The 26,669-nt window shown below is 48.2% G+C and overlaps 1 protein-coding gene across 18 annotated transcripts in view; it reads right to left on the bottom strand.

The window, feature by feature from the left end:
• Positions 1-26,669, bottom strand: part of LOC119390679 (gastrula zinc finger protein XlCGF8.2DB-like) — a 170,833-nt gene that overhangs the window by 66,690 nt on the left and 77,474 nt on the right. The window contains exon 4 of one of the 18 annotated variants that reach the window (XR_007415952.1): positions 22,851-25,248. The exons of 12 other annotated variants lie outside the window; for them this stretch is intronic. Coding sequence is in view for 1 of the 6 variants with exons in the window: in XM_049415098.1 (XP_049271055.1) it covers positions 24,458-25,248 (791 nt within the window). In the remaining 5 variants the exon portion in view is untranslated. Of the gene's footprint in view, positions 1-22,064; positions 25,249-26,669 lie in introns of those variants that run through there. 5 more of the 18 variants (XR_007415953.1, XR_007415956.1, XR_007415955.1 and 2 more) reach the window with 5 other exon arrangements.

Genomic DNA, 26,669 nt, shown 5'->3' with positions numbered 1-26,669 from the left:
CCACCCCTGATGGGGAACCCTGCGCACCAGGGGCGTAGCCAGACTTTTTTTCGGGGGGGGGGGGGTGGTTCAACCATACATTATGTATGTTCGTACGTATATGCGCAAGCAAAATTGAAAATTTCCGGGGGGGGGGTTGAACACCCCCCAACCCCCCCCCCCCCCCTTGGCTACGCCCCTGCTGCGCACGCCTATGCGGAACACCTTCTCTGCCAATCTAATCTCCTTCATATTCCTTAGCCTCCCTTTGAACCTTATTTTGCTCTGAGCTTCCCTCGCCTCAAAACCTGTCCACATCCCACATCGTCCTTTACAGCCTCATTTGTCGTCTTCCCGTGAGCACCCAACGCGAGACGTCCCACAGTCCACTGACTTGCATCCGTTCCCGATTGCACCTCTGCCCTCATGCACACCACTGAGTTCCCAAAAGTAAGCCCCGGAACCATTACACCTTTCCACAGACCTCGAAGCACCTCGTACCTATTGTATCCCCACAACGCTCTGTGCTTCATTATTGCTCTGTGCATTATTACCCATATTCCGAGGTACTTGCATTCGCTCACCCTCGGTATTTCTTGGCCCTGGATTAACATCGCCTGGCAGGGTTGCCACTGACTTTCGAGTCAATGTCGCCAAACGACAAGCACAAGGTCGCCAAAAGTCGCCATTTTTTTACAAATTTCGCCAAATAAGTCGCCATTCTAGATATGTGCGGCATATCCTGGTAATAAGAAGCTCCACTTATGTATAGCCCCGTAGAACTCAGTGCCATTCAAAGCCCTTAAAATATATTGACGTTTCTCAATACAAGTCGCATCGCCCGCTTCACCATGGGAGTGCTTGGTGCACGTGGTTTTCCGACTAGCCGCAAGTTGTTTGCGGTGGCGCGAGTATGAATGGATAAAACGCTCATGATATCCTTCCATACCTGTCCGCTCGTTTCAAAGGTAAAAGTGTGGTAAACCTTGGGCGAAAACCGTGAAGGCGTTGTTTGTAGACAGTTTTACATTCCCTTATGTGAAAAAAGGGATTAACAGGTTTATTCAAAGTGGCAAGACCGAAGTCTTACAGGTACCGTTCATTAGTTAGTCATACCTTTCAGTGTGAACTAATATGACACCGGACGCCACTGTCTCTTTCCTATAGTCACTTATATCTACCCGCGTCAATACGATGCGTTATAATTCAACAGGTAGACAGTGTACAATGTTATATAGTATTAGTTTTCATTGCACACCCTCACCGAGAACAGTAGAAAATGCCCGAATAAATAATTCTTTATTGCACAAACACCCACGTATCCACCAATCTTCGCTATACGAGCTCAATTAGGGGACACTGCAGCAGTGAATAAGTCGCCAAGCTATTCAGAACAGTTGGAGCTTTGGCGGAACCAAGGGCCGGAACACACGACCAACCTGTCATCTAGCCCCTTCAAAAGCGAAACTTTAGCGAAGCTCTGAAGCATCTAGATGAATCGAGATGTATTGAAGAGATAGAAGCATCTAGATGACTTGACGAGATACACACGAGTTACAGGACGGACATACCCAACGGCGCGTAATATGCACCTCAAGACCCAGAAAAATACTTAGAATAGTGCCGCTCATTTGTTGGAAAGACACTGAGCTTAGGATGCATACCGCAGTGGAGACTTAAGCCGAAAATCGCCAAAAAATCGCCATGTCGCCATTCATAATTTTAGGTCGCCACGGGCCTCTCATATTCGCCAATTTGGCGAAAAGTAGCCACCACTGGCAACCCTGTCGCCTGGTCACAAGGATCATTGAATACCATCAGTCCACATATTGTTACACTAAATGCTAGTCCTAGAGCCTCACCCTCCCTTCCGCATATATCCGCCAGCCGCTGTATATCATCTCGACTGTCAACAAATAAGACAATATCATCAGCATAAAATAAACCCAGAAGGAAGGAAGGAAACACTTTATTGGGCGAGTGAGTTTGGGCCCTTCATGGGCCTTTTATGGGCCCTGGACCAAAGCACGGCCATCACATTGCGCCTATGTGTCCAGACCGCGCAAGGCCAGGGCACCCCTGTTCACACAGCCAAGCTGTGCATCCAGATCCTGCGACGCAAGTAGACGCAAGGAGGGCCTCCCATTCCTCACATGTTTTGATGGCGGGCTGCCCCTGCGGGGGAGGATCGGCAGGGCAGCCAAAGAGATTGTGGTCTAAGGTGGCGGGCGACTCTCCACAGAGAGTGCACTCCGGAGAAATGGGGCGGAAGTGGGATAGGACTTGGGGGGTGGTAAGAGTTCGGGTCTGGAGTCGCCTGCACATGATTTGTTGCCAGTGGGAAAGGCGGGGGTGGGGAGGGGGGTAGAGGCGACGGGCAAGGCGTGCTTGTTGGTTCAGTTCAGAGAACGTGTGCCCGCTCACCAGAGAAATCCCGGCTGGGGACGCCATTTGGCCGGATAATAAGTCCTCGGGCTATGTTATCGGCGGCCTCATTTCCGGGATTGCCAGAGTGAGCCGGCACCCACACGAGTTCAATAAGCCTATCGGAATTTACGGTACACACCCTCAATATTTGCCACGCGGGAGGGTGGACGCGACCACGGGCAAAATTAAGAATGGCTGTTTTTGAATCGCTAAGTATGCAAGTGACGTTGGTATTGGCGGTTGCTAACGCTATAGCAGCTTCCCCTAATTTTGCGACAGATTAAAACCAATGTTGCTACCTTCTAGAGCTTTTTCCATACTCACCATGTACAGCATGAGTAATAGCGGGGGACAAAGGACATCCCTGTCTCAGCCCCTTGCTAATATCGACGTTCTCTTTGCTACATATTCCTTCCCATTCTATACAAACTGTATTTTCTAGGTATATCTCCCCAAGAAACTCCATACAGTCGTCGACTATGCCCATTCCTTTCAATATATCCAACAAAATTTCCTGATCAACGTTGTCGTGCGCCACAGTGATGTCTAGAAAAGCCATGTACAAGCGACTATTTTCTATTTTAGATATTTCTATACACTGAATGAGAACAAACAGGTTATCGTCTAACCGCCTGTTCACTCGAAATCCATTCTGAAGTTCTCCCAAAATATCGTTATGTTCTGCCCACGTTTCTATTTTCATTTTTACTGCTTGCATCGCCAACCTGTATAGTACCGATGTAATGGTTAGTGTTCTATACGAGCGAATCTTATCCTTTTCTCCCTTGGCTTTATAGATTAAGTTCATTCTACTTTTTCGCCACCTGTCCGGTATTTGCCTGTCTTTTAAGCATCTTTCTACGGCTTTCCGCAGTGCTTCTTTAGTGTTATGTTCTGGTTCGTTAATGAGGCTCACGGGAACCCCATCTAAACCCGCGGCAGTGCGCTTTGAAATTTTTCCTTGGGCCTTGCTTTTTCCAGTTGAAATTCTCAAGTACTAGCTCTTCCTCGATTGCTTTCTCTGCCAAACATTTGCTCACCGGGGAAATCCCATGGACGCTCTTTTTAAACGAATCAGATGTTACCTTTCGGGCAGGGCTGGGCAAAGATACTTCGAAATTGTATCGCGATACGATACAAGATACTTGGACAAAAAGTATTTGAGATACAGATACAAGATACCCGCGGAATAATTGTATCCGATACGATACTTCCCAATTGTATCTTAAGATACTTCGATACATTTGCAAATTTGCTGTTATAGATCTCTATAATGAAGCAGCAAAGACCTATGTAGAAATGTGTTTACTTGAAGAAAATTTCTTAACTGCTACCAGCTTTGTTTAATTTTAATAAAATACTTGTTTGTGTCACAAGATACAAACTTTCTTGCTCAAGGCGTATTAGTATCATTTCTAAACGACTTATTGGGATTTGTTTGGCTGCTTAACAAGGCAGCTCTTTAACTGCTGCGCTGTTGTTCTTGCTTGACACTTCTGTAGTTTATTGCTGTCGCTGCCCTATACTTGGCGACCAGCTAGCTGGTTACCATCTACTTGCAAGTGCCTCCGCACGATGGCGCAAATACCGCTGTGCAGTCTCACCTTGTTCGCAAGCGTATTGTTTTCGTAATACCAGCAATAAAAAAAGAACCTTCCGTGCATCAAAATATGTAATAAAATGCTGTTTGTTCGTTTCCGTTTGATTCATGGAAAAAAGAACCTCTGTGGCGTTGCCATGGGGAACGGCGGGCGTGGTTCAAAGGTTCCGTTTTCGCCGAACTGCGCTTGGCCCGGCGCCCTGCTTCGCTCACGCGGTCGCGTCTCAGTGGTAGTTTCGGGATCGCGTACAGCCGCGTGTGTTTTGCGCGCTCGTGAAATTCGTTCTGACAGAAAGTTCGACAAAATGCCGCATGCAACGACGCCGGCACTACGAGCCCTTAGCAGCATACCGCGTTCATCGGGGCTCAAGTCGCTGAATTGGAGCCCAGCGTCGCGAGCCAATGTCTCGATCGTTGTCAAGTTCTCCGTCCACATCCATTGCGGCTATTGCGGCAAGCTTCGATGGCTTCGATGGCCGTTGTTGCTGCCGTGGGTCCCGCTACTTTCGCTCTGCTGCTATATAGTGTTGGCGGCCGCGCAGTAAACGCGGGCAACGTTGGGCACGGCAGCAGTGACGTATGAAAGTCGGATTTCAGGCGGGTGATTTGAAGTGCGCTAACGCGGTGCGGACCACTAAAACGTGATTTTATTTCAAAATAAGCACTTCATTGACATAAAAGTAGCACCACGAGGTTTCTGGACCGCTATTTCAACAATCAACATTGACTTAATATTTGTCTTTAGTGTCCCTTTGAGGTGGCGCTGCGATCGCCGAGTGTACGGACGTGTTCACATCGGCTGCGACTTCCACAAATGATTTCACAGCGAATTCTCGCGACTAACCACCTGAATCTTATATCACCCGCACCGTGAAGGCATCAGGATCCCGAGGACACCTAATTTTCAGGTGGGACACTTCTCGCCGAAATATAAGTGATTTTGTGCCTCGACCATGCCGTCACCACGCTAAGCCTAAGCGCGGACACCAAGAGCAGGACCTACCAAGTGTCAGGTGCGCCGGCTACGGCGTGCCGGTGTGCGGCGCGCCTTCGCGCGTGTTCCTCATCGACGGACCAGTTGCCCGCTCACCCTACGGAGGATGGAAGTTGAAGTAGAAGGCGAAAAAATTACCCAAGAAGAGTTGACTGCTGAGAGGGGCTGGCATACCGCCCGTTCCCGCCGCCGCGACGGGCGGGGTGGCAAGAACTCATCTCCGAGCGCCTCACCCCAAACACAAGAATCCTGCTCCCGTACTACACCCAAGAAGAACGTCAAAGCTCAAGTTCTCAAGGCCGGACGAATGCCTCCACTACCTAAAAACGAGATAAAGATCATACTTCGACCCAAAGGCGGACTTCATATCTCCAAAGTCGGCAGCCCCACGGTGACTGCAGCCATTTTTCACGCAACGAAGATGCCCCTTGAGGAGAGCCAGGAAGACACCATCTGTCCGAATGTCCAGCAAAATATAATCGTAATCAGCACCCCCCACCCGCACAACGCCGACAGATACGTGCGCCTGAAATCTATTCACGTCAACGGGAACACTCACGAAGTCAACGCCTACGAGGCAGCCCCTGACAACACCACGAAAGGGGTTATACGGGGCATACCTCTCACAGCCACTGCTCAGGAAATTGACGCAAACATCGTGAACACCCGCAACCCGTTAGCCCTGGCCGCTAAGCGCATCGGCACAACCACCACCGTCGTCATCGCCTTCGACGGACCCAGCGCGCCGCGCGCCGCGCCTGGTCCGTTACGGCGCAACGCTAATCCCATGTTCGCTATACCGCAAGAAAATCGACATATGTTACCACTGTGGCCGTCTAGGGCACCGCATGGACGTTTGCCCATTTTCTAACAACAAGATTTGCAGGGGCTGCGGTTCCCGCAATCCCGACCAAGACCATCAGTGCACCCCAAAGTGCACGCTGTGCGATGGAGCCCATCCCACGGCGGACAAAGAGTGCGCGGCCAAGTACAAGACACCGTACGTCATTCGCAAACGCCTCTGGGAACAGAGAATGACACAACAGTCCACTCCTCAAGCCAGTGATCTCCCTCCCACGAACCTCAAGCACGGATCCCGACCGCGATCCCGCACCGGAGCAGGCCGTTCCGGATCCAAATCCCGGTCGAGATCCCGGTCAACCCCAGGAGGACAAGCAACCTCAGAAAAGGTGAGCTTCGCAGAGGCATTGCAAGGCGTCCCGCGAGAGGGTCCAACTACACTCCATCCTATACGCCGAAACCAAACACAGACGATGCCGCCATTGACCAACTTAAGAAAGAAAACGCGGGTATGCGCGAGCTAATACAGAAACTCACACAGGAGGTCGAAAAACTCAAACAACTCAAAACACAACCCATACCCCAAGTTTCCGAATCCCTAAGCGTCACGTCTCCAGAAGCAGCCCTATCCCCAGCCCCACAGAAGAGGGCCCTCCAGGAAGGAGCTACAGGGCAGGTGCGCTCCGAAGTTAAGGACCTTCTAGTGTCACTACAGAGCACTGTTGAAACTCTTCACAATGCACTACTCGAGGTAGCGCAACGAGTCACCGCCATGGAAAATAACCTCCATACCCTTTTTCCCCCTTCCGCCCCCGCGGCCATAACCATGGACACTACCGACGTCGCACGCGGCGTCCCTGCTCTGCCACCGGCGGCCTCCTCGATCCCCCATCATGGCCCACACTAACACCGATACAGTGATTTGGCAATGGAACTGTCGCGGTTACCTCCACAAACAGCCAGTTCTTCGCCAACATTTGCGTACGCACTCGCGCCCACCGGACGTGATCATACTCCAAGAGACACACCACACTGCAGTCACCCTGCCCGGATATCAGCCTTTCATTGCCACCAATGCCCCACACGGAGTCTCTGCACTCGTTCGTAACAGAATCACCACTATCGAACATGACCTCCAGGACCGCCGTTCGGAGCACCTTTTCATTGAACTTCTTCCGCACAAGAAGCGCACAAATAGCATCTTCATCTTCAATATCTACAACGCCCCGACCCTTCGCCACAGCCGCTTTCTCGCACTCTTCAATAAGGTCCTAAACACCGCAGGCAGCAGCCCCCTCATTATCGGCGGAGATTTCAACTTCCCGCACACGGCCTGGGGCTATAAACATTGCTCCGCTGCGGGCCGTAACCTGTGGCAGGACACCCACGATCTTGGCCTCATGCTTATTACAGACCCGACTTTCCCCACGCGCCTCGGCACGTCCACTGCGCGAGAGACAACGCCCGACCTCACGTTCATCAAAAATGTAGGTGACGTTCAATGGCGCAATACTCAATACGACCTCGGCAGTGATCATTCGATCCTCGAAATCATTCTTCTACACCTCACAGCACTAATTACAAGAACAAGGGCGTTCACAATGGTGGACTGGGACGCCTTCCGCAAACGTCGCACAGCAGAAGCGACAGACACCCCAATTTCCGATATTGAATTATGGACTCGCGACCTCCAATCAGACACCAAGCTAGCCACACGCACTATATCCAAAGCGATGCTCCAACCGAACGCATGGACAGCCGGCTCGCTCACCTCATTGAAGCCAAGTCGTCCATCTTGACTCGCTGGAAGGGCCAACGACTTAACAAAAGACTCCGGAAAACGGTGGCAGAACTCAATAAAAAAATCGAGGAACACTGTCGCGTCCTCAACCAACAACAGTGGGCGGAGCTTTGTAACTCCCTCGACGGGAAACTTCACCACTCCCGCTCGTGGAAAATCCTCAAGCATCTCCTGGACAACACCAATACCCGTTCACAACAACAGGACAAGCTCACCAAACTCCTATTCACAGAAACCAAGGCACACGGCCAGGACCACGTAACAAGAACCTTATGCCAAAAGTACATCCCTTCTGGTCCCGCAAGGACTCACGGTCCGTATGCGGGGTCCACGAACGCGACCCTCGATGAGGACTTCAGCGTGGCCGAGATACACGCTGCTCTGCACAAGCTGAACAGCCGTTCAGCCCCCGGTTTGGACGGCGTCACCAACAAAACCCTAAGAAACCTAGACGACCCTTCGGTGGAACAGCTGACTGCGTACATCAATGACTGCTGGCACCAAGGATCCATTCCCCAATCATGGAAAACGGCCAAGGTAATCCTCATTCCAAAACCCGGCAAGCCGTCCAGCCTGGCCAATCTCCGTCCCATTTCATTAACATCGGGAGTAGGCAAAGTTATGGAGCACGCCCTCCTTAACCGTATAAACTCCTACCTTGAAGACACTACCGCCTACCCCCACTCGATCATCGGCTTCAGGGCGCACCTCTCAACCCAAGATGCCATGCTTCTACTCAAACACCAAATCCTCGATGGCAAATCCCGACACACGAAGGCGATCTTGGGACTCGACCTCGAGCGCGCCTTCGATAACGTCGCGCACTCCACCATCCTCGAACGCATATCACTACTCAGCCTTGGCGAGCGCACCTATAACTACGTTCGAGACTTTCTATCCAACAGAAGGGCGTTCCTCTCGGCAGGGGACATTCAGTCGGAAGAACTCGCTCTTGGTGCCGCGGGCACCCCGCAAGGTTCCGTCATCTCCCCAATGTTGTTTAATCTAGTCATGATCGGTTTAGCACAGGAACTCCAGAAGATCGACGGTATTGAACACACCATTTATGCCGACGACATTACGATTTGGGCCGCGAAGGGCAGCGACGGCGAAATCGAAACCGCTCTGCAAAATGCGATCGATACCGTCGAAACTTATCTCCGAGGCACGGGACTCCGATGCTCGCCCAGCAAATCGGAGCTTCTCTTATATCGCCCAACGCTCCGCGGACGCCCACCGCTACGCTTTACGCACAAACGCTACTACGAAGAAATCCAGCTTCACATAGGGAACGGTGGCACCATACCCGTGGTTTCCACCATCCGGGTCCTTGGCATGACCATGGAAGCCAACGGTGCGAACTCAACGGCTATCTCCAAGATCCTCCGACAGACGGCCAACACGTCGCGGCTGTTAAAGCGGGTGACAAACCGAAGGCAGGGCATGAAGGAAGAAAGCCTCATCCGCCTCGTTCACTCGTTCGTTATCTGCCACATCACGTACGTCGCTGCCTTCCGTACCTGGTACAAAGCAGAAAAAACTAAGCTGGACATCATCATTCGCGGAGCCTACAAGCTTGCCCTCGGACTACCAAACAACACCAGCACAGAACTTCTTCTCCAATTAGGACTCCATAACACCCTCGACGAATTAATCGAAGCGCAGCGTCAGGCTCATCTGGAGCGCCTCACCCTCACAGAAACGGGTCGGCACATTCTGACTAAACTCGGCATCACCTACCACCGCCAGCACGGAGACAAACACCCAATCCCAGGATGTATCCGGGCTTGGCTACATGCCGACCCCATCCCCAAAAACATGCACCCTGAATACAACAAGGAACGGCGGAAGGCACGGGCCGCCTCCCTCATCAAAGCTTACGGCGACACCACAGGCATCACCTTTGTCGATGCAGCTGAATATCAAGACGGGCACCGCTTCGCAGCGGCTACCACCCAAGGCGGCTCGCTCAGACACGCTGCCAGCATCGTAACCCAGAACGCTGAGACTGCCGAAGAGGTGGCCATTGCCCTGGCCGCCCTCGACCCAGACTGCGACACCATCGTGAGCGACTCCCACACGGCAATCAACAACTATATAAAAGGCCGCATCTCACAGCAAGCATTACGCATCCTACACCACGCCCCTCACTCAGCAGATAACCAAATCACGCTCGTCTGGATTCCAGCACATGCCGGCGACGTTCATCCGCACCTCACCAACCTTAACGAGGTCGCACACTCCGTAGCACGAGGCCTGGTCAACCGTGCCGGAGACAGCGCAGGTGTACCCGCGGAACGCGATCGCCTCACCAGCTACAACGACATCACCAAAGCATTTTACCTTGAAAGAAGAACCTTCCCCACCCCTCATCACAAGCTAAACCGGGCGCAGGCAACCACCCTCCGCCTGTTACAGACAAACACGTACCCGTCACTACATCGATACCACAAGATATACCCAGACATTTATCCTAACCACACCTGTAAGGTATGCAAGACCCAGGTCGCTTCGCTCCCGCATATGCTGTGGGAGTGTAAACACCAGTACCCGTCCGTTAACACCGAGACCCTCTCGTCGAGATGGCATGCCGCCCTGCGCAGCTCCCACTTCGACGACCAGCTTTGGGCGACCCAGCAGGCCCGCGAGGCGGCGGAGAGGCAAGACCTCGACGTCCCCACGTGGGAGGCCTAGGCCCAGCCAAACAAACTGCTGGTCTCAATAAAAGTTTATTCCTCCTCCTAGTGTCCCTTTAACTACTGCCACACAAATGCGGGCCAAAAGTACAGTACTTCACAGTAAGCCCATTTCGTTGCTTTGACGGACCCTTTGCAGAAAAGTTGCGCTGATAGTACACGGCACCGCACTAAGTTCCTTAAGTGGTTCGTGGCCTCCGCGATTAGCAGCGGTTTCTCAAATGAGCGCCATAAAAAAAAGAGTGAGAGAAAAGAAAACAAAGAGGCTCAGCTCGTTAAATAATCCCCAGGAGAGAAAACATTTTAAAAACCACGCTGCTGTAGTTGTGGCTTTTGTTGACGGCGCCCACTGTGCAGACTACGCCACACCACGCTATTTACAAAGCAAATGACACTGCCGCAATTACATGATAGCGCTAGCGACTTGACGCGGGCGTAAGGGTGACGTCAATAGGCGTGCGCAGGGTTCCCCTTCAGGCGGGCGACAATAAGGCGAAAATTCATCGCAGCGCCCCCCCACCCTATAAATCAATGTATGGGGCACACTTTGAGCCCCCCTCCCCACCTAGGTTGACGGGGGGGGGGGGGTACCCCTGCCCCCTGCGTACGCCTATGGCGACTTCACTGCCTCGGGCATTTTCGGGGCGTCACACATATTTACAACATCACGGAGTATGTCTTGCGCTTTCCCCGCGATGTCCGCGCTGAAGTCACAGAGCTTACGAAGGTCACTTTGCTCGCTGCACCGGCCGCGTTGGCGAAAACAGAAATAAGTAACAACTGTGGCAGTTAGTTCGCGCTCGTCCTGTGTGTACCTGTTCGTTCGTTTCGTGCGTCCTGTTTATGTTTGAGCAGTGCGCTGCAAGTGTCGAGCTGTGACGCATGATAGTTCACGCGCGTCCTGTGTGCGTTCTTTTCGTGCGTCCTTTGGGCTCGAGCGACGCGCTGGAAATTTCCAGTTGCTTTCCGTTAATCGCGTTACATTCCAATTTATTGATATCGCATTCATTGCATCACCTTTGCGACGAAATTGTGACTTTTTTAGTGTGGCTCTGTATCGGCTGGCCACAGGCACGTAGGCAAGGGGGGGGGGGGGGCAGCCCCCCCCCGGATTTCGTCCAGCCTTCTATATTCCCAGGCAACTTTTTAGGGGCGAAGCTCCTTAAGGCGGCACCCGTTCGTCCCTCGTAGTAGCAGAGAATATCTACCACTTTAGAGAACGGAAACTGTACCTTTGACTGTAGTACGGAAATAAGGGTAGCGGCGGCGTACTGAACTGTAATAGAGCGAGGCGAGAAGGCGCTGCAAGTACTATCATCATCATTAGACAAACGCGTTTTTGCGGTTGGTTCGCCCTGGTCGCGCTACTGCGCGTTTTGCTCCCTATGGTATTTTGTTCTTTGTCGTTGCAAAATCGCTGCTCGCGTGTGTAATATTTATCGCCAGGTGACCAAACTGGCCTCGACTGGCAAAAACAACGTCAATCAAGTAAGGTTTGCATCGTTTATTGTGAGTGCCCAAGCTGGTACAAGCAATGTATACAGTCAGGTCCAAGCAAAACAAGTCACTCATACACGTCGAAAGCTTTCAACCCGTACGTGTGTAATCAGTCTGAAAGCTGACAAATATGTGCATATAACTGAACACCGAGATCGCTGAAAGAACGTTGCTCTCGTTGTGTAGCAGCGTCCGAGTTTTAACAGCATAGCTTTAGGACAAGGGTCTTATCCTTCCTTTAGTTATGCGGCGCTTGCCAGGTTGTGTTGATCTTTGAGTGCATGGTGTGGAGTCGGAAACGAAACGTGCGCTACGCCGACAGATAGTTGGCGCAGTGAGAGCAATGTAGTTTTGATTAATCTTTTACGTAAACAATCGCGGATGCGTACAGTTCTGCATCTTTCTCGCTCTGCGATGTCACCTTGAATGCGTTACAAATAAGGAATATCGCGTTGTGTCTACAGGGCAGGCACGAATTTCTCGGCCGTGAAGCCATACCATAGGTAGTACGTATTCAGGTAATAGGTGGAAGAAAATATTTCAGGCTCGTTTTGTTCCTCGATATAGTTCAGTTACACAGTTTCTACAGCTAGAATTTCTTGGCGCTAGTAGTAATCGGACTGTTGAGTATGCAGCGTAGATGAATGCTAAAGAAACAGAGATATAAGGCGAGTGCTTACAGATTCTAGAAGCACAATTCTAAGAAAATAAGCTTTAGGCATGCAGTGTACATCTTCGTTAGTGTTCGCACAGAACACTAAACAACTGCTCAGCCGTAAGCACAATCTCTGTATCACATAGACATGTCGATAGAACTTGAGCACTCTGTTGCAAGCAAACACTCACGAAATCAAACTGTGGGGCACGATGTGAACCTGTGCCAATGCTGGATAAATAAAGGTCATATATATATTGCATACTTGTTATTGTATTATTTACTTTTTCAATATATTTGGGCTTGGGAGCACAAGTATGTATTCTTCCTGCTACTTTTAGAAGCTCCGGCTTAAAATACTGTCACATGCGCTCCTTTCTTTCTATGTTTTATGTTATTGGCCAATTGCACGTGTAGTTATTGCATTGCACAAACCGTGCCAGAATGTCTGGGAACATTCCAGATTATTTTAGGATCTTCTGTTAGGTTGGAGCGTGCAATTGCAAACAGCTCAGTTTATTGTCGAACTAACGCAGCCACCAGTCGTAATGCTCGAATGTTCGATGCCGCAGGTATAAATGCCGACGCGCCTTGCCACAGATCAGTTTATCGACGGCTGACGCCTGTTCGCCGTTATCAGTGTGCAGTGTGTATTGCTGTAGTTTGACTTTTCGTTTCCCAGCCACAAGTTCGGCCGAATAAAAAGTTTCATCTTGGACACACCGACTGCTGCTTTCGTCGACGTCGCGACCCCTTGACAATACGTAAAATCTTGTAGTGTGGCTGTGGATAAGTCCAAGTTCATGTATGTTTTAAATTACCTCTTCGATTTCCTAGGTTTTTTTTCGTGACAGTAGTTTACAGACTTTCACTTCATAGTGGTAGGTGCTACAACTGCGACATGTTAATTTAATCAAACAGCAGAAGTAGGTGTGTTCAAACAAATTTGGCACGTTTCTCTGCTATGCAAAAAAGAAAACACTACCATACTCACTGAACACAATCTCACTCATCACGACAACGTAAACGTGCTTGGTGAAGCTGTGCTGGAAGAAGTGCTCGTCACACTTATAATTTGTTTATTAGCTGTAAATAATTTGAAGGAGCCCATTGAACATATGTGCAAAGGCTAATGTAATTGAGCACAGCCTTGTAAAGTTTTGTCGTATCTTTTTGTAAACTTCTATGATCTAAACACAGTTAATTAAGGCAAAACAGTTTTGAGCATATTGTGTAAACTGTCTCATAAGGCACAACTAAACGTTGCATTTACGTTGCGCGGCAGCTGTATTTTCGATGGAGGCGAAAATGTTTGAGGCCCGTGTACTTAGATTTAGGTGCACGTCAAAGAACCCCAGGTGGTCAAATTTGCGGAGCCCTCCACTACGGCGTATCGTGATTTTGGGACGTTAAACCCTAGATATTATTAGATGTTGGAAAGACTGTTAACTCCTCTCACTGCCGTGATGTTTGTTTTGTAATGTGATTTATAATTTAAAAAAAACTGACCCTACGTTTCGAGACCCGTTTGGTCTCTTAGTTTTTTTTAAATTGAGAAGACTAATGATTAAATGTGGCTGGAGAGCGTTTTTATTCTTATAATCTTGCCCAGCCAGACAGACTTCTATATATTTACCCTTAAATTTATAATTTCTGATGATTCACATGCAAAGCATGATATGATTATGAGTCATACAGTAGTGGGCAACTCTAGATTGATTCTAACTGACTGGAGTTAAACAAACTCAGTTGTAGCCTTGAAGAAGACAAGACTGCTTGTCGAAAGATTTGCTCCAGCGACACCTCTTGTTAACAAATGCTTCGTCTCTTCAAGCTTCCGTCTTTCCCTGAACTTCAGACGCACATCTAAGCACACGAGTGTCTTTGCATTTCGCCCCCAATGAAATGTGAACACCGTGGCTGGGTATAAAACCTGCGTCGTTGAGCTCAGCAATGCCAGGTAACGTAACTAATGCACGGAGCTAGTGCTCAATTTCAACGCTATTGCGGTGTAGGTTGCATGACACAGTAGACAGCTAATACTTGTGGACGATTGTAGGCACACCTCCATGAGATGCCTGGTAAACCATTCACAAATACAGCATTGCAAGCGTGAGGTTCAAGATGACCTGTTGTAGCAGACGTTCACATGTTTCGCCGCACTTGCAGAGTGGACATTCGGGGGTAGTCATCTTGTCGTTGCCCGGCAATCCTGGAAAAACAATGACATCACCAGATATTGATAAGCATTATCAGTACATATTAAACTTTGCAAAAATAAACATATAAACATAGTGAACAAAAACAGCGGTTTGTTATACATATATGTAAACGTACCTTATAATGCATGTTGTTTCACTCGGGCTAGCTTCTTTACAGGCGTGTCATGTAACAGGTGCCTTGCTCATTGCACACAGCTGTTTCTTTGTCAGACCAGGAGGCTATGGCAGAAAAAAAAAATTCTTATTATAGTGACGGTTTCTTTATCACAATAAAGTGAATGTGCACTCACAATTATGTGAAGCTTTCGTTGCACTAAATGTGTAGTAAAAATAACCTAAACTGACAACAGGAGAAATGAGACCTCTAAACCTGGCTTCTCAAATGCGACTGCGGCAAAATATAACTCGTATCTTTTTTGCACTGATATGCGGGCTAGTTACGAAGATACATGCGAGACGTTGGTGATGCAGTTGCCTTTCTTTATTGCAGCGGCCTGGTTAATGTGAACCGAACGATAAACTCAGCAACTTGCTCCCACTTGAAGCCACGCCGCAAGGATCGCACGTTTTCTCATCGACAGAGTTTGACACGTTGAAAATATTAATATTGCAGTGCGTCGCCTCCGTGTGACAACCACACGGTCATTGGTAAAAAGCTGAAGCAGTGGGTTTTTATACTCACCGGTTCGTATATTCTCGGGCTTGAAACGAGTGTTCATCCGGTGAACGCTTCAACGGTCCCTTCGTTCTCCCGAAGTCTGCTGAATGCGTTTCGCGAAAGCATTTCAACGAGTCAAAACAAACAGAACGAAAGCGAGTGTCTCGGCCGGCAGTGGCTGGAAACTTTTACAGCGAAACGAAAGAGCGCGAGACCCATCCGAATGCACCGTGAACTTAACTCTATGCCGTGAACCGTTACCTGCCGTTACGTTGCCTCTGCCGCCGTATATTTTGAAATGAAGATAATGATGCCGATAGGCTGCTGACAACTACGAGTCTGTTGGAGCAAAAACTATTACAAAAGATTGATGACGTGGTAACTGGCAAGGCAAGGCCACTTCGTATAAACAGCAATTTGTTTATTGAAGTGTAACAGTAAGCAAACAACTAAACTTCCTTATTTCAAGAATATTTTAATTTGAAGTTTGGGCCCGACGAGGGCGCCCCTACATAAAAAGTCAAATAGCGCGAATGGCGGCCACCACAACGTCGCCATGTTATCCTAACGCAGAGGTTAGTAGATCCACTCCCTGTGTTTGAAGCTGGAACTCGCCGCGGTCGATTTTTTCGCCCTCTGCGGCGATCGCTGGAACTTGCGACTTTCCGGGGCCTGGTAGTAGTGCGTAACCAGTCGTAACGCTAGTACCAGATCTTGACCTCCAAGGTGGTGCCGGTGGGAGATTTTTCTTGTGCGTTGTTGAACAATAAAAAATTCGCAGCGTGCGCGTTAACTAAAAGCCGAATTCTTCTGTCTCTCATTCCCCATTAGCAGCCATTGGCATGTTCCAGTAGGAAACGTTAGTAGAAGTAGAAGTGTAAGTGTTAGCTAAAAGCCGAGTTTTTCGGTCTCTCATTCCCATTAGCAGCCATTGTTTACCTCCAAGGTAGTGCCTGGTGAGATTTCTCCTGTGCGTGATTAAACAATAAAAATTTTGTTCAAAACGCCGTTGATTGATGAAATAAACCAACGAAAGGCGCCAGATGTTTTCTAAAAGCAAAACGAAAGAACGCCAGATGTTTCTAAAGCAAAACGAAAAGACGCCAGCTGCTTAACGAAAGACGCCAGATGTTTTCTAAAGCAATGTTTTTCTAAACAATGAAAATTCACAGCGTACATGTAAAATTAAAGTGAGCTGCAAGTCGTCATAACTCATCGAACCTTTAGTATAAACGCGCCCGATCTCACGTCGGTGATGATGTACTGGGCAGAATTCACGGAAGATTCACGGTTTACCGATGAACCTCCGCAGCTTCGCCCACTCATCATCATTCACTCCGTGGATATGCTGTGATTTTTTTTCTTTTTGCCATGGAAAGACTTTCTTTCAAACAATTAGGTCTTGTCCCCCCCCCCCCCCCCCAGAAAAAAAAATCCTGGCTACGTGCCCGGCTGGCCACCTAAACTTAGCCGTTCGTCTAGTTGAGACGCGTAATTAATAACTGCAGCATAGGCATCCGAACTTCAATCTCAAGTTAGCTCAACCTGCTTGAGGTCGCCTTCAAGCAGCCCTGGAAAGATCAACGTTGAAACTCCGCCGGCATCGCAGTCGTGCCAGACCTCTCTGTGACTTCTCTCATCCGATCGCCGGGAATCAACGCTTCTGGTCATCGCACGTACGCCTTCATCTGTTTATACTTTCGAACTTTCACATCCTTAGCTACTGTTAACTCGATTAATGTCCGCTGTTAACCTAGATGTACAGCCTGTGTTAATATCTACTACCGTTTGACAATTCCGTGATACTTGCAATTCCTCTTGCAAGCTGATTGATCGACTTTATACGTTGGTTAAGTTGGGTTTTATGGCTCAAAAATAGGTATGTTAGTTTGCTTTAGGTGTTGTATTGCTCAGATTCCTTGAGCTGCGATACCGCTAGATTAAAGTTGTTTTGTTTTCCAAACACGTCTCTGATCTCGTCGCTGTGTTTGCTTGCGTTCGGAACGACCTAACCTGCTGTCATTCCCGTCGCCGACTTCGCGCTGGCGACGTTAGAGTGGCAACTTGTAACAATGTCACTGCACATCGCCTTTCTGGAAGATGTCCCTTCACGTAAAGGACTTTACAGTGCCCTTGTGTTTTTGCGTCTAAGCCAATGGTATTGTTATATTTTTACCTCTGTTTATCGTCTCCTTGATATGTAATATACATTATAAAGCACTAACAAAAGGAGCTGAAAACCATGTGCTACGAATACACTACCTCTTTTTTTTATTCAGTAAATTCAGTCGGTTTGCACTGCCCCCATAGCAAAATAATTCAATGGTGGGACTAAACTTCAAAAAATTTTTTCTTGACTAAAACAAAAACTACTTCGATTAAACTTTCTGAGGACGAAGGTGTTATGATTGTAAATCGTGTGCGCTTTTCTGCTTATTTTTTCTTGGACCACCTTAGGGTGCTACAGACGTCTGAACATAGGCCAATGTAGCGTTTTTTCCAAGTTCAGGATTTTATTTTAGAGCCTGGGCGCCGCACACAGGCAAAACAAAAACGTTAGGAGATAGTATGTTTTATGGAGAGTTCTATAAAAATAATTGATGTATTTGGTCTACAATCGTTTTTGGTAAAAAAAATTCCCGAAAACGCTGCAATTTACTCAAATTTACCTACGCTCCAAGGAGTGAAAAATATAAAGCTACTCTAAGCAACTGCCCTATAATGAAAGCGCGATGCTCCAAAAATACAAAAAAGCAAGTTTCGAATGAATGCGTGAAACGGTCCATTTATAGCGAATTTTTCTTTCGTACCAGATTTTGCACCATATCGAGAAGTTCAAATGGCGCTCACGTGCCCGAAAATTTTTTGCCGCTCAAAATATTTTGGGAAAATACTGTAGAACTAATGTCTATATGTGTGTAATTTTCTCAGATGTTTTCAGAGAAATTGATTTTTGTCGAGCGCCCCGACTGGGACAATTGGCGTGGAATGACCCTAGTCATAACACGGCACATCGTTTGCTGCAGCGCGCGACAGATAATTAATTACAAGCTCCTCATTACCGACACAGCCTCAGTTTCTGTTTGACAGAGTTCCAAAAACGAGAAGCCGCCGGGTGCAACTATCACCACCTAGCGAGTGAAACGCTCGGTCACGTGAGCACACAGAACAGTGCGCATTCGCGTGGCCTGTCGTCGTCGGGCTCATTGTCGTCCGATGGCGACGACTTTCTTGCGGCGGGGATGGAATGAATTTTCGACGTGGCGAATCACTTCAGGTTTGACCCGCTGGCGAGGAGCGATTCGTCGGGAAGCGCGTCAACACAGAAATGGCGGCTACGACGTCATCATAACTTGTACTGGCTGAAACGATTACGTAGGGGAAGTAGGGGGGTCACCTCGGGTCACCTCCGAGGGTGTCAATGCACCAGGTGCGGCTTATAATCCCCTTCTCACGAGATAAGCGCGCGCGCAGGCGACCACGCACTGTAGGGCAAAGTGCACCAGCGTAGCACTGGAGGCGCGCGCGCATCGCAACGAGCGGGACCGTCCTTCATCGCTTTTCTGTTTTGTACCGCAATAGAAAGCGTACCGTCTGAAGTGTCCAACCTTGCAGCGGTTTCCCTGGACAGTGAGTAGAAATTTTTAAAACAGAATTTTTTTATCTGCGTTCGGTCTTGTTCCATTGGCGTGAAACATGCCCACAACACTGGTTGGTGGACGTGATGACGATTGTAGTGCCGGTAAAAATTAAAACCGAAAGCACATGTGATTTCTGAAGGATTACTTAATTTTCGATGAACGCTATTGTAATGAATGTAACAGTCGTTTTCAGCGCGCTAGCGGTTAAATGCAGCCTTATTATACGATTACAGAACACTTGTTTTGCTGCAATTGTAGTATATGCGTTTATTTTAGCACTGCTGTCGCAATCCAAGCCAAGTGCGTAAAATAAAATTTCAAGTTATACATGTTTGTTTTTAAGCAAAATGAGTCTACCTGCGAGGATTTCTTGTCATATACCAGTGGATTAAACCACATCGCCGTTGGGTGACGCTAGCGGTCATTCACGATTTTCAACATCAAATTAAAAATATAATTTCTTGTTTATGGGGCAAAAGCATGCTCATTGCCGCCGATGTGACGATGTCATTTTCACCACAATCAGAAAAATATTTCCGAGCGGTAGACAGTCCCTTTAAAGCACGCCCCTCGCGCGATTTCGAATGCACCAAGAATGCACGCTGAAGTAAATGGTGTATAAAATAGCTCGCCGTTAGCATGCTGAAGGACGTAGGCCTCGTGGCCTATCTGTCTAACGCCAGGCGCTGAGGAGCGAGAGGTCGCCCGTTTGATTCCGCGCTTAGGAAAGTATTTTTCTGAATTATTTTTCGCGGCGTGTATTATATATATATATACGGGGCATGACGGTGACGGCCGAAAATTTGCAGTGGCTTAGCTTGCCTATGCCAGGATAACGTAGCGTTAGCAAAAGGTTCAGATGATTATTGTTAGCTTTGCTGATTGTCTAGGATAAGCTTGATTATGATGCTTACTGCTGCTCCAACGAAACACACACGGTATACGTATTATGTGGCGCGTGTATATTTATTTAGCCAGGCAACTACTTCTGGTCCGATGAGTTATGCTTCTCCGCACTTCTGCGCTGTTGAGCAGCATTTGCGCTCTCCTTCTCCATGGCTATACCACACTGGCAAACGCCAGTCAGAGGCGCTATCAAGCGGCTCATACGGCGACTGCACAGCAGTGTCAGACGACGACTGCACAGCGAAGGCGAATAGCTGCGCGAGCGCCGGCGCCAGTACGTCTGCCGCGGCTACGACGTCACTCCTCTGGAAAGCGCAGACCGGCGCGGCGGCGGAGTGCGCGGGAGGTGCCGGCTCCGCTGCGCTAGCTGTATGACATCACTAATCCTCGCGCAGGCGCAGCACGGCTCTTGTGGAGGCGCGCGAAACTGGCTCGGCTAGGCAAGTGTAACGCTACAAAACCAGCCGAGTGTGTCCATATATAATTGCTATCACAATAAAACGACCTGCTTGTCGTTTATATCGCGAGACGGGTTCCAGCCAACCACTTGGACGAGGGCAGAAAGAGAGACAACACACCGCTGGACTCAGCGACGTGTCGACGAGCTTCAGTTGCCATTTACGTTACGTAACGATGAACGAAATTATATGACGTGTGGCGCAAAACCGCATTCTTCGGCCACAAAGAAATGAGCACAGAGGTAAAAGGCATGCGAGTGTCGAAGTACGACACTTCGCATATCTGAAAGAAAGAGCGATGACATAATAGTCATCAAAAGAAACGAGGCCGTTTGTTCACGAATACAAACATAATATATTTACAGAGCACAAAAAAAAAAAACAGCAGAAGGAAATATAGTACAAGGCACGCACAACAAAGCGGAAATAAGCCCTCACATATAGCTAAAAAGCGCTAATCTAGCAGGGATGTTATAAGTTACAAAACTGTCTTTCAACGTTCCGTATGTAAAGGCACAGACGCCGTAGGGTACAGGGTCACGTGTGGGTGGCAACGGTGACAGACGCACTGGCGCTGCACGGATAATGACAGTAGATGACGCTAGACACTGTGGAGGGCAATGGTTGGATGCCCTTTCAACGTTCGCCAGCCAAACCTCACGTGTAGATCATTCGTCGTCCTAGAGACGCTGGTTTCGCCTTGGTTGCATGTCGTATAGCACCAACGCCAGGCTACGAGGAGAATCTTGACGAGGTACGTGCGTCCAGGTGGGAGCCTGCAGCGGCCTTGATAGGGTGGACGACGGTTCTGTTATGCCTACATCATCTCCTATTGCCGTGTGGATTCCGTCTGCGAATGTCACCATCTGTGAAACTTTCGGTCACTGCACTTCATCTACAGTCATTGAACTGGCTGCACTGCGGGCTGCTTTTAATTACATCCTAGACCAGACAGCTGAGCCTTGGGTCATCTTCACCGACTCAGGAGCGAACCTGCAGTCCTTGAAGTCCCCGCGGACGTAGGTACAACTTCAGTCGTCTATGCAACAAAGCCTGCAACATGTATGACAGCATTGTTCTGCAATGGATGCCAGTCCACTGCGGAATTCAAGGCAACGTCCCGGCTGATCATGCTGCCAAAGCTGGACGTGACGCCTCGAGAGAAATGGTCGAGATACCTTTCTCGAGAAATGACGCCGCGACACTTGTATCAGCACAAGCTTGGTGCTTACAGCGATTCCAGAGATGCAAGACACCAGTACAGATCTTTATATTCAAAATTCATCCATCATATGACTTCCACGTGCCGCGAGAACTTGAAAGGGCCCTGCAACACTTTTGCAGCATGGTCAGAAAACGCTGCCGATCGGTACTCCAGGCTCCCGAGAACAAGCAAGCCAAACACAATAAATTCTCGGTCAGCTAAATATCGCTTCCTCTTCTCTCGACAAGTGACGCTGTTGACTCAATATCACTGCGTCACTGACATAAGTTCCACGCCATTGGCTGATTTCAGCATGGTGCGCTCCGTAGTTACTGCGGCCGCCATGGGAGGCCGTCACTTGTCCGCGATCGCGCGAGCAAGGGTGAAGAAATAAGCTCCTTTAGTGAAGCCATTCCATGGATATTTGGAAAAATGTTGCAGGGCCCCTTTGAAGGAGTACTGACACGAAATTAAAAATTTTTCGGATTGTTGCTCTAAATAAAAAGCCAGAAATTTTTTTCAGGGGGGGGGGGGGGGCGTCAACCATACTTTATGTATGTTCGTGCGTGCGTTTGTATGTGTGCGTGTGTATATATGCAAGCAGCAAAACTCAAAATTTCGGGGAGGTTTAAACCCCCCCAACCCCCCCTGGCTACGCCCTTGCCTTCAGCAGGACTCGAGGTTAGAACTGCGGCATATTCTCGAGCAATGGCGAAGTACCACCTGTGCGTTACGCGCCCTGAAAGCACTCTTAAAATTCTTGGGAGCGACGCGCCTTCACAAATCTTTGTAAAGAGTGTAATATATGCGTCTTTCTGTGTGTGGCTGTATGTGGTGTTAAGTCTTTATTAGTCTACATATCATAATCATACCCCACAACCTGGAGTAGCATGTCAGGCGAATAGCCAGGCCAACGTATCTAGCATTTCGTTTCATTAAAGCATTTATTTCTCCCTCTGACTTGTATGATGATTATCTCGAAGATAAGCGTGACGGCCGTTATGCCCAGCTTGGGCGATCATCGCCACGTGAAGCACCCTTGCAAATTCGAAATGGTGCGCATGCTTCTACAGCCACTTCTAGCCCCAGCACTTCGCACGGCAAGTGAGGCACACTCGTCTATGGCTTCGACAGCACTGTAATAACACTGACGAGTGAATGTGACCTATGCCACTAGTTCTGCAAAGGCCACCGATGTGCGAACACTCCGATCACAAAATGGTTCAAATCCATTCACTGTCATATTATTTCATTCTACCTTCTCTTCAATATGAGCTGTTTTCTCCTACGGGCTACAGAAGGTAGCTACACCTTAATTTATTTTTATTTAATTTTGTTAATAAACACCTTTCCTACAGCCAACAAAAAAGAGGAGCGGCCACTTCTGCATCACACCCGCTCACCTTCCTCCACTGCATTCACTTCTAAGCACAGCTATGGTGAAGTCTTCTAAGGGCCTGCTTCCCATTCTGCCGGTGTAGGTTACAATTCCCAGTGCCTGTGGTCACTCATCACTTTTTCTAACTGAGAGTCACCCCGATCTGGCGCTCGGTAGTGTGAATACACAACTCTAGTAGCGGTTTAGGATAAGAAAAACGCAATTTCTGAAAGCCATATGGGAGCACGGCTCAGTGTCTTCGGGCGAAGTAGTGAAGGATTACACAGAGAAGAAGTGGCCACCTTCTCTAGAATTGACTACCCCCAATACCAAACACCAGGCTGGGGTACCTTTCCTGCCCATTAGAAAAATGGTGGGAGTCGGAATAGAACCACAAACCTCCCAGAGGACTGGCCTCTCCACTCTCTTCTACTACTCATCTTCCCTGTCCTAACATCGTTCCATTGTCCCTTTCCACTTCTGTAGTTCTCAGTCCAGCTAATAAATATTGTATGCCTCCATTTGTCATTTGTCAAGACGATATTTTTTCGTTATTAACTAACCTAAAGGACTCTACATCTATGGATTCCCTTGGCTTTAATAACAAAATTCTCAAAAATTTATCTTAGCATTTGTCCAATCATTTGTGCACTTTTTTGCAGTCATTATCATGTGGTTCCATTCCTCACGACTGGCGCATAGCCAAAGTTATACCAATCTTCAAATCGGGCATTCGCTGGGATTCTTTTAACTACAGACCCATTTCATTGACTTGCACCTTCTCAAAGCTCCTCGAGCATGTTATTCACTCACAGATCATTAATTATCTCGAAGATCACAACATCATTTTTAAACAGCAGCACGGCTTTCGCAAGGGATTTTCTTGTGACACTCAGCTTGCAGGATTTACTAACGACATATTTGCTTTCATGGACGTCGGGTTTCAGCTTGACACCTTGTTTCTCCATTTTTCGAAGGCATTTGATTCTTTCCACGCCGCGATCGCCCTCTCAAGATCAAACTCATCACATATCGTACTTCATCCTTTGCTAATTTGTTCATTCCAAAAACCATCATAGAATGGAACCAGTTGCCTCGAATTATTGCAATAGAAAGCAACATTTCGAAATTTAATGAACTTTTTAAAAATGATAACCAGGTTTAGCGGTCTGCTCTGTTCTGAGTAACCCTTTTTTTTAGTGTGTGTGTATTCTATTATTATGCTATTCTGTTATTTTGCGTTGTATTTTTAAATATCTCTTTCAATATTTCCAATAGGTGTTGTGTTATTGCGTTGCCTTTTTCTATATACTTAAGCAAGTCTTGTTTTATTTGCAATTTTTCATGCTGGCTATGCCTCTATTGCATTGTACCTTTTTTTTCCTACCCCCCTATGTAATACCCTCCCAGTGAGGGCCTTTAGGGGTTTCTTGAAATAAATAAATAAAATAAATGAGTTGCTGAAGTGGCCGTATTTCCTAACCTCAAACCACACCTTTACTGTCACTCTAATTAACAAACTCCGCACCCCCTGCCACACCTACACTTCTTTAACAGAAGATTGTAGGTCCTTCACATTTGCATGACGACGGGACAAGTGGTTCGTGAGGTGGCGTTTCTGTGAAAAAGATGCATTGCAATAAAAACAGGAGAAGGGACGTTCTCCAGTGTGCATGCGGATGTGTTCCACAAGGTGGCTTTTACTCCCAAATGATGCATTGCAATGGACACAACAAAAGGGACGCTCTCCTGAGTGAGTGCGCATGTGTCTCACGAGGTTGCGCTTCGCTGAAAAGGATGCATTGCACTGGACACAGCAAAAGGGACGCTCTCCAGAGTGCACGTGCATGTGACTAACGAGGTGGTATTTCTGGGAAAAGGATGCATTGCAATGGACACAGGAAAAAGGACGCTCTCCAGGGTGAATAACCAGGTGCTTAACAAGCTGGCATTTCATCACAAACGATGCATTGCAATGGACACAGGAAAAGGGACGCTCTCCTGTGTGAGTGCGCATGTGTATCATCAGGTTGACCTTCATTGAAAAGGATGCATTGCAGTGGACACAGGCAAAAGGACGCTCTCCAGTGTGCACGCAGATGTGACTTACGAGGTGGTCTTTCTGGGAAAAGGATGCATTGCAGCGAACACAGGAGAAAGGATGCTCTCCCGTGTGAATGAGCATGTGCTTAACAAGGTGTCTTTTCATCGCAAACGATGCATTGCAGTGCACACAGGAAAAGGGACCCTCTGTTTTGTGGCAGGAATGAAGTTGATCTCGCACAGACGCCAGTGCAGAAGACTGCTCCAGGGACACAAAAGCCAAGGAACCTGCAAAGCCATTGAGAGCATACAAAAGCAAGGTAAATTATGATTCCTGTAATGCGTGGAACCAACGGCACCAGCAGCCAATACATAATGGTTGTTCCACATGTAAGTGAAGTAGATGATCAACTTGTCCCACCCAAACCAATGCTACATTTATGGCAAGAGTGCACCATCCCAGTGAATCTCTTACAATTCCAATCTTACTGCATATGAATGCTATGCTCATAGAGGCACTGCAATAATTTTTAAGCGTGGTCAGAAAATGCTGTGGATCGGCAGTTGAGGCTCCTGAGAACATGTGAGCCAAACATTATAGTGCAGCACGCTGCCTGGAATTTACGATGAATTATTAATAATATCCGGGGTTTAACGTCCCAAAACCATGATATGATTATGAGCAGCGCCTCCTCTATTTTTCTGTGCCTGGGCGAAGGAGCGGAGAGCAATGGGAAGCGGCCGTCGGTGCTAGTGCGCCTTTTAGCCGCCACGCGCCGCCACCGAAGTAGAGCTGCTGTCGCACTGTCGCTCACAGACACGCAGGTTCGCAGCTAGTACAGTGTTGAGTTTTCGGCTGTATTTGCGCTGTTTGAAGTGTAATCAAAACGTTTGTAAACAGAAATGGTGAAGCACTTGTCGCTCTTGGCAACAAGAATTTTTTTGAAGGCATGTGTCTTTTGCGGCTGTTGTTGATCTAGCCGCTCGCGCGTTGTCTGCTGAGCCGACATCAGCGCGGGCAAGTGATGCGCGGAAAATTGTTCTTTCACCATTATGTTCGCTTGTCTGCAAGTCGGTTTTTCAGTCTCTGAGAGTCGAGTTTTGAAAGCAGTGTTTGCCAGTAGCTGATACTGAAAGCTTCGGCGCTTCAAGAGCCCCGATGCATGCTAACGTCTACTGGTGTAGCAGACTACACGCAAGCCTTGAGTGCATGTGCTAACCAGCACGAAATGTCGCTAGACTGCTTCCAAGGAGGTCCGTGATCTCACGTTCCCTGCGTAAATCTTTTGACAAGTACATTTATTGCCACTGAGAGGAAGCAACAGCTGGTGCCAAAAAATGAGGAAGTATGTTGAGTGATTCCATCATTTCAGATCTAAAGCAGTTTTATCGTGATAGTACGAAAAACAAACAAAGACAGCTCCTTCATCCAAGCGCTTCTTGCAACACTGCCCGATGTTTGTGAACAGACGGTGTTCAAGTCTAAAGTCGTAGTGTTGACTTTTAACTTGAGCTGTGACAATGTACAGAATAATTGTCCGTTGTTTCACCGACAGCACTTGTAGTGTCCATTGGCTCCGATTCCTTAGCTTCGAGACCTAATGTCAGCCAGGGGCGTAGCCAAGGGGGGGGGGGGGTTCAACCCCCACCCCGAAATTTTTCAGTTTTGCTTGCGTATATAGGCATGCACACATACAAACGCACGCACG

Source organism: Rhipicephalus sanguineus, chromosome 4 (genome assembly GCF_013339695.2).
Source record: "Rhipicephalus sanguineus isolate Rsan-2018 chromosome 4, BIME_Rsan_1.4, whole genome shotgun sequence".
NCBI classification, from domain to species: Eukaryota; Metazoa; Arthropoda; class Arachnida; order Ixodida; family Ixodidae; genus Rhipicephalus; species Rhipicephalus sanguineus.
Note: the sequence above shows the minus strand (reverse complement) of the source record. Positions and strands in the feature narration are given on the sequence as shown.